Source organism: Protopterus annectens, chromosome 1.part2 (genome assembly GCF_019279795.1).
Source record: "Protopterus annectens isolate FY-2018-M chromosome 1.part2, PAN1.0, whole genome shotgun sequence".
In the NCBI taxonomy this organism is placed as follows: domain Eukaryota; kingdom Metazoa; phylum Chordata; order Ceratodontiformes; family Protopteridae; genus Protopterus; species Protopterus annectens.
The window spans coordinates 1069160787-1069175677 of NC_056727.1; the positions used below are offsets into that span (position 1 = coordinate 1069160787).

At 41.5% G+C, this 14891-nt stretch overlaps 1 protein-coding gene across 1 annotated transcript in view; it reads right to left on the bottom strand.

The window, feature by feature from the left end:
* The window catches only part of E2F2 (E2F transcription factor 2), a 199982-nt gene that overhangs the window by 127464 nt on the left and 57627 nt on the right, over positions 1–14891 (bottom strand). Inside the window, exon 2 of the mRNA XM_044059979.1 lies at positions 459–561. Within this exon, the coding sequence (XP_043915914.1) occupies positions 459–561 (103 nt within the window). The remainder of the gene's footprint in view (positions 1–458; positions 562–14891) is intronic.

The window sequence follows — 14891 nt, forward strand, 5'->3', positions numbered from 1 at the left end:
TGAATGCTACTTCATAATTAACTTATGTGAAGCCTTTCCCTAAAGTAGACATCTTTGGAGAATATTGTACAAGTCATAGCCCAAGTCAAGCTGGGATGACAGTTACTTGTCTATCCAGAGTGGTATTGCAGTCCTTTTGGACTATTCTTAGCCAGGAAAGTGGGACTGGATTACCAGTATCCAATGTCACTGCCACCTTTCCAGTTGCATACTTCTGTAGACTGGTGTTTCACTATACATTTGCTCCAGTAAAGCAAATAGGTTTTAGATTGCCCATGTCACAGAATGCATCATGAGTAACATCCCCATTTCTCACATTTCCACATATCTAATACTACACAATAAACCATAAAGTATTAGAAAAACATTTTTTGATGGCCTTTAACAAAAATAACCTTGATAAAGTTACTGTGCTCACTATACAGATAGGATATAAAAACATGCAACAGGACACTCACTTTTAGGACTGGGAAGGCGGGTGGTGGTTTTCTTTCTTTTCGGGGTTCTGAAGTTTGCTAAATACTGATGGTCGTTACCTTCAAGGTCCAATTTTCTCTTAGCCTGAAATAAACAGAAATTTAAGTTAAACAGCTGCCAGAAAGGCGTACAATCACAAACAATATGAAAGCTTTTATATAGATTGCCCTTAAGTCCAGACTTCTCACTAGAGACTGCAACATGTCTGCTGTACACTAGACCCTACTAGTCATTACATTTCTACAGGTATTTACAAGAATTTACACTTTACTTTTTTATTTCTTAAAGTGTACACCTGCTTTGATTCGGCACGTCAACAAAAATGCTAGTTAATCCAATAGACACCCATGCCCCTTTCAGGGGTGACCTGGCTACTATCTTTTTAAGTGACTCGCTCAGTCACACATTTGACAAAAGACTGAGCAAATCATATCCAGGACTACAGGATAATGCTAGTTATCAAGGCATTCGTTATTACAGACAGTTAAGTCCGACAGACACCAATGATTTTTCTCAGCTTAAGGCTTTAATGTTTCACTATTTTTGACCCAAAACATGGTTGAAACTGCTTAAGCTAGTCACTGCATGCCCTTTCCTCACACACTACAGGATTCTGGCAGGCCACCACAACTGCCCAAGAATTCAGTAAATGCCTCATCTATATGCACTTTGTAGGCCACATAAGAAAACTACTAGATGTATATAAGGACCAATGTGAGGAAGGCTGACATTCTTTCCTTCCACAAGTCAAACACTGACTTGCGACCCATACTTCTTTCACCTTGACACATCAGTCATTTGGTCAAGCAGGACAATGCCAAAATACCATTCATCACACAGCCTAGTTCATCACTGCTGATATTAACATAGTGTAGACATTTTGTATCTGTCCACAGTGAATGCTCTACTGATGAATCCTTTCCCCATCTCAAAAAACTTGTAGAAACACCTGTGAAACCTAAAATGCTACATACACTTTCTTGGAAACGCCATTTGAAAGATATTCCAGTATCCCCAACCAACCTTGCAAGTTACTTCCCCTAAGCACACAATTGTACCACATTAGGGTCTTAAGTCAGTTGAATCCCACCATCTCCCTACTTCAACAGGGAAGGGCCATAGGCACTCCTTTAATGCAAGGCCTTCCAAATATGAACAGCTCATAAAGCTGACCACTTAATAGGGCAGTAGTCCCTAGCACTGTATATTCATTTGTATTCCATATTACTCGGATATTTTCACCTTTAAGTGTTAAGTTGTCAGACGATTAAGTTCAATATTAAAGATTTTAATCCAACCATTCAAAGCTACAATAAGAAAAAAAAAAGAGACATTAGTCCAATACATACCTCTCAGCCTGGAAAAATCAATGAAAAATCAAAAATCTGGACAAAAGCCCATGAAAAATAGGTACAAATCTGTATGCTGGTTAACAAAATTTGCATACAAAATTATGTAACCCCACCCACTCAAATGGAATTGTGGGATACCAAACACTGAAGAACAAACAAATTATTAAACATATATAACCAGAATGTTTTATTTAAACATTTGAATGTGTATCATACTTTGAACTTGTATAAAATTAAAATACAATTGTGTTTTATAAAATTAAATTAACTGCATTGAATCAAGAACAATGTTGAAAGCTGGCAAGCAACAGCAGACCCTATGTAGAAAATCAGAAAACAAAAAGGGGGGGTGGTGATTAATTACATTCAAGCTTGCATTGCACTAGTTAGCCAACAGGTTCATAGTTAACTATCGCCTTCCAAGGAGGACATTCTCAGGAATGTAGTACAGTATCAGCAATCCATCTACGTACTGTGGGAGGAGAACCCACAGCCTTCTGCATCAAAAGCAAGAATACTACCTGCTGTGCTATTAATACAAGCAGATTAGACATAAGCAGCACTAAACTTCTCTTCCCCTGAAGCTCTCCGCTCCTTGTAAAATCCACTTGACACTCCCCTCTCAACTTTGCAGCGCAAGAGATATGGAAAAAGCCAAAATTTATTGTGGGGGACAAAAGCCCAATAACCAGGGACACATGCTAAAAAAAAAAAATCGCTTGTATAATCTTGGAAAGTTGCTAGAATAAAATGTTTTGTGTTACCAATGCATGCCATGCATTTCCTGAAAGATAGGAAGACTTGAACTTAAATGGCTATTACAATTTAGTGAAGTCCATTCTCACCGATTTGCTAGAAAACCACAAATTTTAAGAGGAACAGACCAAAAGTACGAGCTAAACCATGAACACAAGTAGAGGTATGGATAGGGAATTCAGGCTCTTGCTCGTTTTATCTAAGGTACAGTGTTTGAGCCAGACTAACCACCAAGTATACCTTAACTGGGGTGCACACACATGCACACTTCAGACTTTGCAAGCAGCAGAAGCAGATAACTCTGCCGAAAGGGGCATACAGCAAACTACGAAAGTACAGTTGTGTACACTTACCATAAATGTAGATGTTAGAGTGTATTCACTGTTGCAGTCATTACATTTGGGTAATCTGCTGGTAGGTTAACCTCAGTCGGCCTGAATAACAAAGTCTTGGGTCCTGCTGTCTCTTCTTCCATGACGTCAGAGGTATAAAACATGCAGCCGACTCCATTTTAAATCAGTTTTTCTTGCTCCAGATGTCAGATGCCCCCCAAATGGGGAGCCAAAAAAAATATATATATTTATATACATCTATAAACAAACTAAAAGCAAATACACCAAAAAGGCTTTTGAGCATAGTAAAAGAAATAAAAGTTAATATGAGAGAAATAGGGGGCTGGCGGGTGGGTAGTCAGGACTGCAACAGTGAATACACTTAACATCTACATTTATGGTAAGTGCACACAACTGTACTAGGTTCTTCATGTTTCACTGCTGCAGTCATTATATTTGGGTAGAATCTCAAAGCTATGGTTGGGAGGATGGAATTATACAGCATTAGGAGCAGCTAAAAGACCCTGCAGGACAGCAGTGGCAAAGCCTGCTCTGGATTAAGAAGACAGAGGTAAATGGTAATGTTTGGTGAGCGTATGAACTGAGCTCCAGGTAGCAGCTTCTAGAATGTCTGTTAGGAACCCCTCTGAGAAAAGCTGCAGAAGTAGATGCAGCCCTGGTGGCTTGGGGACAGGTTTACCATGGTGCATGTAACAGAAACGAATACAATGGCTTATCCATTTTGAAATGGTCTGCTTTGAAATAGCCTTTCCCTCTGCAACAAATGCCACCAGTAATTGCTCAGATTTTCTTAGAGATTTTGTCCTGTTTAAGTAGAATCTTAGTTGTCTGCGTACATCCAATGAATGCAGAATCCGCTCCCCCTTGTTCTGTGGAATTGGGAAAAAAGTTGGCAGATGAATGGTCTGATTAAGAGCCACACTGGATGCCACCTTAGGCATAAAGGATGGATTGGTCCCGAGGGCCACCCTGTCCAGATAAAAGATAATGAAAGGCTCCACTGCCATGAGAGCCTGTAGTTCTGAAATCCTTCTAGCTGAAGTGACTGACAAAAGAAAAGCAGTCTTCCAAGACAGAAATTTTATGTCTGCAGTAGCAGCTGGTTCAAAAGGAGGTAGGGTGAGTTTTTCCAGCACAAAATTGAGGTCCCATACAGGAATTGGTGCTCTCCTGGGAGGTCTCAAATTTTTGGCCCCTGTGAGGTACTGCTTTAGCAGGGGATGAGGAAAGAGAAGAGGCTCTGTGTTGTAATGAGTCGAAATGGCAGAGGCATGGATTTTTATGGAAGAAAAGGATAGGCCCTTATGAAGCATCTCAGTTAATATTGCAGAATATGAGGAATACTTGGCATTGCTGTGTTTGTTCCAGGCACAGAATCTTTTCCATTTATCAGCATAAGATTTTCTAGTACTAGGCCTTCTAGCCTCCAAAATGACATCCATCACAGGTTTACTGAGAGATGTGACTGGTGAAATTAGTTGATTAGCCATGCTGCAAGCCTCAAGAGCAGTGTGTGCAGAATTTGATAGTTCTGCTGAGACAGTAGATAAGGTGTCTGAGGCAGGTACCACGGAGGAAGGTGCGACATATTGCGTAGGAGCAGGTACCAATGTTGGCGAAGCCAGTCTGGAGCAATTAGTCATTCGTTTTTTCCTGTCTGACTTAGTAAAACCTTGGAGAGCAGAGGCAGAGGGGGAAAGGCATAGACTGATCGTTTTTTCCAGCTGAAGGATAGAGCATCCACTTTCAAGCTTTTTTTGTGATTAATTCTTGTGCAGAGTTTGTCCAACTGATAGTTTCGGGAGGCAAAAAGATCTAGGTCTGGGGGAAGAGGCAAAAAGATCCATGTCTGAGGAAAAAAAGATCCATGTCTGGGCAACATTTTTTGTGTAACATGCTGAAGATTTGTGGATCCAGTTTCAAGTCATGTGGGTCCATAAGATTTCTGTTTAGTTCGTCTGCCAGAGTATTTTGCTTTCGTGGCAGGAATTGAGCTTGTAGATGTATTTGGTAAGTCAATGCTGTGTTCCACAAATCCATGGATAGTCTGCAAAGGCAGTAGAAGTGGGTACCCCCTGCTTATGTACCACATAACTGTGGTGTTGTCCGTCTATCAGTAGTTGTCCTGGATGAAGAAAGTCTTTGAAGGCTGTCAGAGCATTCTGTACAGCTAGCATTTCTTTCTGGTTGATATGTAGGTGCATTTGATTTGGGCTCCATTCGCCCTGAATGCATCTCCCTGCCAGATGGGCCCCCCAAGCATAATCTGATGAATCTGTAGTCAGGGTTTGGGTAGAATGAATGACCGTCCCTTGTTTTGGTGACAGGCCTCTGCCCACCATAGGAACTCCTGTTGCAGGCAAGGAATGATAGGAATCAGTTTCCAGGCTGTGACAATGTTGACTCCATAAGCTTTTTAGGTACCATTGAAGTTTCCTCATATGCAGTCTTGCACATGGAATTAGTAGAATGCAGGAAGCCATGAACCCCAATGCCTGCAGAATTTGTCTTTCAGATAGCTGGGTTTTTGTGGCCACTTGTTTGAAGTAGGTCATCAATTGAATTTGTTTGTCTGGTGTGAGGTAAGCCATCTGGGCAGTTGTATTTAAGCTTGCACCCAGGAATGTAATTTGAGAGGGTACCAGTTGTGCTTTCTTTTTGTTTATGGTGTAGCCTAGGCATGTTAGAAGCCTTTTTACAAACGCCAGATGTTGTAGAAGTGTGTCCTTGTTTTCTGCCTAAATTAGACAATCGTCCAGATTAAGGATAAATTTTAATGGTTTCTTTGTCTGCAGAATGCAATTACTGGAGCCAGGCACTTTGTGAAGACCCTGGGTGCAGTTAAGCCAAAGGGTAGTGCAGAGAACTGGTAATGCAAATAGCCTGCTTTGAAGCAGAGGTATCTTCTGCAAGATTCCCTGATTGGGATATGCAGGTAAGCCTCTTTTAAAGTCTAGAGTTACCAACCAGGCATCCTTGCCCAGCATAGGCAGTAACTGTTGTCAACATCTTGACTTTTGGAATGTCCAGGAAAGTATTTAGAATTGATAAGTCCAGAATTGGATGCCATGATTTGCCTTTTCTGGGTACCAGGAAAAGTCTTGAATAAAAACCTTGTCCTTTTCTGGTACTGGCTGAATAGCCCCCATATCCATGAGGGACATACTTGTTTCTGGGCCTCTGCCCACTGATCTGGAGGCAGATCTGGCCACCCGTTTGGAATTGGCAAAGCGTGGAAATGAAATCTGTATCCCTGGGATACTATATTTAAGATCCACTTGCCCTGGGTAATTAGATGCCAGTTTTGTGCATGAAGTGCTAGTTTTGCCCCCGAAAGGGGCTGCCAAAAGATAAGTGCTTGGAAATGGGAAAGTCATTGAGACAGTTTACCGTAGGGGGGCCTTGGTATTTCCAGATTTGGAGGTGGAGGCACCCCATTGTTTTCTTCTGCAAGTTCCTTGTGACTGAAACGTGGAGCCTTTGGAGCGTCTGGGTTTGACCTGAGCGGTTCTGTTGGGTACTGGAAACTACCAATTCTTAGTAGGCCAGTGCCTACTCAATCTGGGTGGTTGCACTTATAGGAAATATTTTACAGTTGCATAGATTTATCTTTGTCTTCCATCTTTTTCAAAACTTCTTCTGCCTTATTACCACATAGGCTGTCCTGTTGTAAAGGAGCATACAACAGTTTTGCTTGAACATGATCAGGCAGATTTTGCTCCTTGAGCCAAGCATGCCTTCTTATCACAGATCCAGTTACAGCAAGAGGCCTCCAAGGAATCAAAACCACATTGCAAAGTATGCTTTCCAACTTGTTCAGCTAAATGCAATAAATCCTGTAACTATTTTCCACACAGTCAGAAATAAACATCATTTTCTGTTTCAGTAAGCCCATGACATGCTGCTGATATTTAAGCATATGAAATTGACAGTTTAAAGCCCCGATTGCCAGGGTTGCAGATGTGTAAACCTTCTTACCCCATCTATCCAGCGCCCTGGAGTCTCTTTCAGAAGGGGTAGGATTTTTAGCAGTAGAAGCCTCAACACCCTTGGGACCCTGAAAAATTGTTTCAGGATCAGCAGAAGGGTTTTTAAAAAGAAACTTGGTGTCAGAAACCCTGTAATATCTTGTCTGGCTTACTAGGAGCCAGAGGCAGAGAATCAGGAGCCATCCTGGATTCTCAGAAAATATCATCAACAATGTCTAAAACAGGAGGTATAGCCAAAGGCCTATGCTGAGAAAGAAGGAAATCCCCTAAGCCTCTTTTTGGATTCTGAAAAATCCTGACTCTCCCAATGAAAATGTTCCCTTGAGGTATGCAAAGTTTCTCCAAAAGAAAAATCCTCAGGAGAAGCAGAAGGAATGTATTCTTCTGCATCAGAGCCCTCATAAGGTGGAACAGAAAATTCCTGAACAGAAGAGGAATCAGAAGAAATGGAAACTTGATCTGAAGATTCATAATCCGTGCCTTGCCTAGGCCTCTTAGCAGGAGGGGGTTGAGAACCCCTGATAAAGGTAATTAAATCCTCAAGCCATTTTGATTTGTTTTTTAGGCATAGGGGCCTGAACACGTGGCCCATGCATCAGTTTTTTAGACATAGAAGTCGGTTTTGGCATTGGTTTTTTGATGACTGCGTTGGTTTAATATAAAAATCTGAAAACACCCTCAGAAGCCGGTGCCTGCACAGTGGCTCTGGACCCATCTAAGGAAGAGACATCTGCGGGTTCAATACTTGAAGTGTCTCGTGGCATACCGGACTCCAAATGGGCTCGGTAGAGGCCTGCGAATCAAAAGTAGCAGGCATCAGGGGCTGCGAAAGCACCTCACCGAGTACCGGCGACTGGCTTAGGAGAAGCTTCGTCATCTGTTTTGGACCTTGACTGTCTGTCTTTCTTTGCATTTTTTGTGAATTCCGGCAGTCTGATTGCTAACAGACGACATTTAATAGTGCGTTGGTTAAATTTAGTACAAAACCGACAGCAAGGCACGTTGTGGTCAGGGCATAGGCAAGGAATACAGTACAAATGAAAACCCTTATGAGGTATTTGCTTCCCACAAGTAATACAATTATTACAGACTTTTACTGACATCGGTAAGGAGCAAGAAATATTTTCCCCAACAGGGTACTTAGCTTTATGTTGAAGACTTTGTTTCCGTTTCAGGAGTCGGCCGACTGGCACTTGCAAACTGCTTCTGCTTCGGGCACAGTGCGGCAAGACAGATTAAAATGTCGTCGGCTGCATGTTTTATACCCCTGACAACATGGAAGAAGAGACAGCAACCAACGCAGGACCCAAGACTTTGTTATTCAGGCCGACTGAGGGCAACTGGCCAGCAGATTACCCAACTGTAATGACTGCAACAGTGAAACACGAAGAACATCTACAAATACAGACGCTGGCAGTTCCACTGAGTTGGACTTACAAGAAGCAGGTAAAAAAACTTGGCCAAGCTAGTAGCGGTTCCAAAATACAGCAGAAGCAAACTTGGAACCCCAGCACAACAGATAAAAACACAGTTCTGTTCTCTCTGCATATCTAGACTAGCAGTACCATAAAATCTAAAGTAACTTACAGCAGAAGCAGACAAAAATAAACTTGGCCGAAAGGGTAAAAAGCTATGCCATTCAAACAGCAGACTAGCAGATAAAACACAGTTCCATTCTCAGACTTAAGGCAGAAGCAGATCTGCCACTGCTATTGCTCATTTCCCTCCAAAATAGTCCTGTAACGGATGTCATCATGCATGCCCCTGTAGGCTGGTGATGCAATTTATGGCTGATGTCACTATGCAAGGGGTAATACAAAACAAAAAACAAAACAAACAAAAAAAACAGAAGTTAAAGGGGCCACTTGGGAATTTGTGGCACCCCATTATCAGGAACAAGAACACCCAGTCCTTATCACAGCCACTGTCTCCCTCCTCCTGCCTTCCATCTCCACCTAGTGGCACAAGACCAAACAATGTATTCGCCCCTTACTTAAGGAAAAAAATATTCCCCCTTAAGAGCCACACTACACTTACAATATGTAAATTAAACATCACTAACATTGTAAAGAACACTAAATTACATCAATATGTATATTTATGGAACAGTCCTCAAGAGGTCTTCCCACATGAGCTGGAAGAATGCGAGGAGATCGGGCATTGGCGTCACTGCAGATTGAAGCAAGAATTCTACTGCAGCATCCCTTGAAGCAATCGCCTCAGCTGCATTTGATCTGGATAAATGGGAAGAAAGCAATTTTTTTTCCATCTGCCAACAAGCAAGTACATAGACCAATTTTGTTTTGAATTTACACAGGTTGTGAAAATCTTGGATGCGGCTTTGGAACATGTAGTGGATTCCGAATACGCATCTCATCCCCCTTTTAAGATTGAGGAAGCTGTGCTCCATATCTAGTATCGGAATACTTTTTCATTTTCTCTTGGAGAAGAGACCCTTTTACCAACAGTATCAGCATTAACTGTGCAGGAAACCAGAGGAGGAAGAACATTGAGGCATGCTTGCATTTTCTGGCCAAGAAACAATTCAAAAGGGGAAACTCCTGTAGTAGCATGTGGTGTTGCACGCTGTACCTAAAGAAATTTTGAGGCAACCGGTTTTCCAAGGTTTCACTTGTAAGATAGCAGATAAGCAACCTTTTAGAACATGATGAAATCTTTCAATGCCACCATTTGCAGCTGGGTGGTGTACTGAAGTACGTATTTGTTGCACATCTTTCTGCATGAAACGCTGCAAAATCTGCAGAGATAAATTGACATCCATTATCTGATCCAGTGGTACGCAATGTCGAAATTGGCTGAAAACCAAGTGAGGAAGTCAAACATTTTGGAGTAGTGCCAGAAGGCAACTCCTGGCCACTTGCTGTGAACAACAAGGTTTAGGGCATAATGACAATTCCAGATAACAGTTTCAAATGGTCCCATTACACCTATGGTCAGCTTTTGCGAAGGTTCAGATGGAAATGGAACAGGCTGTAAAGGTGTCATTCAAGGATTGGCAGTCTTGTCACACGATTGGCAGAGTTGACAATTTTTAACTTGAGCTGCAACCATGGCATCCATACCTGGCCAACAGTATAGCTCATGCAGCTGCTGCTTGGTTCTCACCATGCCTTGGTGGCCTTAATGTGCAAACGCCACTAAAGTGTGGTGCAGAGAAACAGGAGCAATGAGACGAGTCTCATGGAATACAAACATCTTGTACACAGTTAATCTCGTGATCGGAAATATGGACGTATGTTTTGTGTCCACTGCATTAAGAGAAAGCCAACCATTGGTAAGTTGTAGTAAACTGGGTTCGCAGAGTGGACAACTAACTGCAGGAGGCAATTACCAGGTGACAGGGCAGTTAAAGCAGCAGACATCGCCACAAACTCAGGTTCAGAAAAGTCTTCAAGCAGTAGCAAGTGAAAGAATCAGCAATGTAATTCTGTGACCCAGGATGATAAGCAACAGTTTATAGCTGAAAGACAGCAGTCATGCTGCCCAATGTGCAATTAACACGTCTGCCCGCTCGGACCCTTTTGAGGACAGTAGAGTAGTCAATATTTGGTGATCAGTACAGAGAGCAAGTTTTCGACCCCACAAGTAAGTTCACCATTTTTCAACACCCCACAGACATCTAAGAGTCTTTTAATCGTAGAATATTTCCTTTCAGCAGCAGTAAGAGTCCTAGATGCAAAGGCGACCGCCCATTCTGCATGGTCAGGGTGAACTTGAGCAAGGACAGCTCCAAGCCCATAATCAGACGCATCAGTAGAAACTACAGCAGGCAGGTCAGGGTCAAAGCCAAAGCTGGACTGTCAATTAGCCACTGTGTCACTGACAAAACTGCACTGAACTTCCTCAGACCAGACAAAAATGACACCTTGGCAGAGTCAGGCACGTAGGGGTTCTACAATGGTGGCAAAAGTGTGGAATCTTATTATGCCAAGATGCAAGTCCAAGGAAGGAAAGTAACTTGAAAACATCAGTGGGAGGTGGGGCACGGAGAAGAGCCTCACGATGCTCTTGATTAGGCTGTATCCCTTGTGCTGTAACAATATGGCTGAGAAAACACAAACTGGTCTGACTGAAATGACATTTTGATTCATTTAGCTGTAATCCTGCATTTTTTACATGTTTAAGAAATGCTTGAAGTATCCGAGATCATGGTCAGCCTGTGTGCATCCCCACAAAATTATATAATCTAAGTAGGTTTGCAACATTTGGCAACTCCTGCAAAATTGCAGCAAGCATCTTTTTGAAAAGCAGATTGAGTACATGGTAACCCATATGGAACCCGGCAAAACCAGAACAGGCCTTCATGAATAATAAAGGCAGTCAAGTCATGGCTGTCTTCATGAAGCAAAAGCTGAAAGTATACACTTTCTAAATCAATGGTAGAGAACACTGTTGCTCCTTTCAGCAAGGACAGCATTTCATGAATGTGAGGAATAGGAAAAAACTGTCCATAATGAAAGCTTTATTAGGTGCTCGCAAATCAACGCATAGGCGAATACCACCAGTCCTCTTTCTAACCACCACAATGGGCAAGACCCAAGGAGAAGCATCATTTCTTTCAATAATCCCAGCTTGAAGACGATAGAGCTCTGCACTTGCATCCTGCAGAACTGACAAGAGATAAGTGACAATTTCTGTTGTACTGGAGTACAGAATCTGATAACTCATTCACTCTAATGGAGTTCAGGAAGTTTGCACTGTAACTTTCAATGGGTGGAGCCTAAACCTTTTGACAGAATCAAATTATGTCCCCACATTTCAAACAAATGCTATTATCTCTGGAACGACAGGGGTTATGAAAGAAGTATAAATGGCAAACTCTTTAGCTCAAAGTATTTTTATAGTGGTAGTATTCTTTAAGTTCTAGGTCTTAAACTCTGTTTAAATCACAGAAAACACATTAGCCATTACATTTGCAATATTTTGCAAACTAACAATATCTCAGCACCCAAGTTACACATACTGTTAGCAGCATTTTATTCATATGGCTGAGAGCTTTCATATGAGGCTAATGAGTCATGTGTTGCTCGTTTTTGAGACATTTAGAAAAATGTGAACATTTTATCTATACAAATTAATTATAAAACAGTTAATATCCATTTACCTGCACTAGACAGGGGTCAAATATTAATGCAGTTGAGTTTGCCATTGTGTAAGCTTTAAGATGAAATCTCAAAACCTTGTACATAGCATGGTTTTGGAATTACTGAAGCAAATATGATAAAGCAATATTTGATGCCTAGAAGTGTCAGTAGGAGTTAACTGCAGATGCACCTGGAGGCGTCACTCAGATGTAATAGGTTAGCTTTGTGTATGAAGCCTTTTGTACAACCCAGGGTCAGAGGAGATAACCGAGCTGTAGAAAGATGCATGACGGGAACAAAGTTAGTGGTAACATGTGGTAAGACAGTACTGCCATTAAAGCACAAATTTAGACCCTTTATTAAATCTGTACCCGATAAAGCAGTTAGACTCCACAATAAAAATAGGACGTAGAGCATGTATCATCATCTTTGGACACAGTAACTGGTAAGCAACCAAGTACAGTAAATGGAGCACGGGAATACGTCACTAAAAAGCCTATAAGCAAGGGCATGGCATCCAGGTCCAAGGAGGACATGGTTCTACTGTTCCCCACTTTCATTTGGCCGATCATGGATTACAATGCACCCTTCAGTACGTCCATGACAAGGCACATGAAACACGAGACCAGAGAGATTGCTCACAAAAAGAATACAAGTAGTAATCAATAATTATGTAGAGCATCTCAAAGCCCTGTGCACCATTTCATACAGTCTGCTGTGATGCTATCCATGCCTAGCCTACATAGCATCCTCTCATTTCATACTGAAAGATTTGTTGCATCTGCAAAAATAATAGCACCAGAGACCACCTGTTCTAACGATCTCAATAGCCTTACGTGTTGGAAAAAGACAGGTATGCATCTCAAAGATAGCCCTTCTCTGGGGCAGGCTTCCCATCCATGTGAAGCGAAGCTGGATCCCTTACCATATTCAAACGGATGGGGGGGGGGGGGGATCAATCACAACCCTAATCCCTGGTTTGGCACAGTTGTCCCATACGTACAGGGACTGCTTGTAAACACCTGATGTGTGCAAGCCTCATAGCAATAAGCCACTGAACTGAGAATTAAGTCAGCAAATTCGGGGTAGCTTGGCTAAGCTTAAAATGGCTCTTTGGACAATAGCCTAGTGACCACCTATGAGTCTGTACATGGAGTCATTTTTATGGATACTCACAGACCTTGGCCTGAAAGTTTCTTATCAATGCTAATGCAATACTCTGTTCCATGAAGGCAGCCTTATGGAATCTGTGAAAATGGGTTAGCAGATTTTAGACTTTAGGTTCTATGCTTAACAGCACAGAAAGAATGATTATTCAGACTTTGTACATAAAATAAATCCATAGATTCACTATAGAGTGCACACTGTGAAATATTACGGACCTTATATTGCATAATTTTTCTTTGAGCACATGTGCTCTGAAAAACTAGAGAGAAAAAAAAAAACAGCACAGTGAGCATAAATCAAGTGCTCAGCAAGAAAAGTCAAATAGCTATTCAGGCTATGTGAAGGACTTCTGTGCCATGACTGCAAAGGATACACTTGGAGAGCAACACAGTAAAAATCTGTAGTGACCTTTAACTTCTTTTTTATTTCTGGATGACCATTGCCCAAATAAAATGTTGGGGGGGACGCATTGTTCAGACAAGTCAAGGAAATGCATTATACATATAACATTCGTTTAGTGATTTCGTTCTCTAAAATGACTGAACTTAAACGGAAACTTTAGCCAAACAAAATCATTAAATATAAATTTAATCCACATCACGTTCAAAACTGCCCAATCACTTAATAAAAAAAAATAATTGTGAATAAATAACCATAATACAGCCATTTTCAACTGCAACAATTAATGGAAATGTGCTTACTAATTCCTGGATAGTCAACAATTAATTCCCTGGTCCCCAAAAATGTCTTTCAATTTAATTGGTGTACAAAGTTGTGTTTTTCATGTTTTGAAATAGTACAAGGTACGAGTCATAAATTTCGTTACTGTGAAAGTGTGCTTATAAATCCTAATTCTTAAAGAAACAAGCATTTTTTTCCAAATAAAACGCAGCACAGCACAGACATAATGCACAGTAAACTATCCATTTCATACCACAATTAAACACCATTGGGGCTATAGTTTTATGATAGTTGGCTAGTACAATATTAATACATTCAAAAATATAATGACACTGGGCACAATTACCACATGTTCTTGTACAGCAAGTCCATGGCAATCCAGATTAGTGCGGGTAGAGGAAACCTCTCCCACAGATGTACCTCTCTCCACACACACACACACGTGTGTAATACACACACACACACACACGTGTGTAATACACACACACACACGTGTGTAATACACACACACACACACGTGTGTAATACACACACACACACACGTGTGTAATACACACACACACACGTGTGTAATACACACACACACACACACACGTGTGTAATACACACACACACACACACACGTGTGTAATACACACACACACACACACACGTGTGTAATACACACACACACACACACACACACGTGTGTAATACACACACACACACACACACACGTGTGTAATACACACACACACACACACGTGTGTAATACACACACACACACACGTGTGTAATACACACACACACACACACACACACGTGTGTAATACACACACACACACACACACACACACACACACGTGTGTAATACACACACACACACACACACACACACACACACACACACGTGTGTAATACACACACACACACACACACACACACACACGTGTGTAATACACACACACACACACACACACACACACACACACACACACACATGTAATACACACACACACACACACACACACA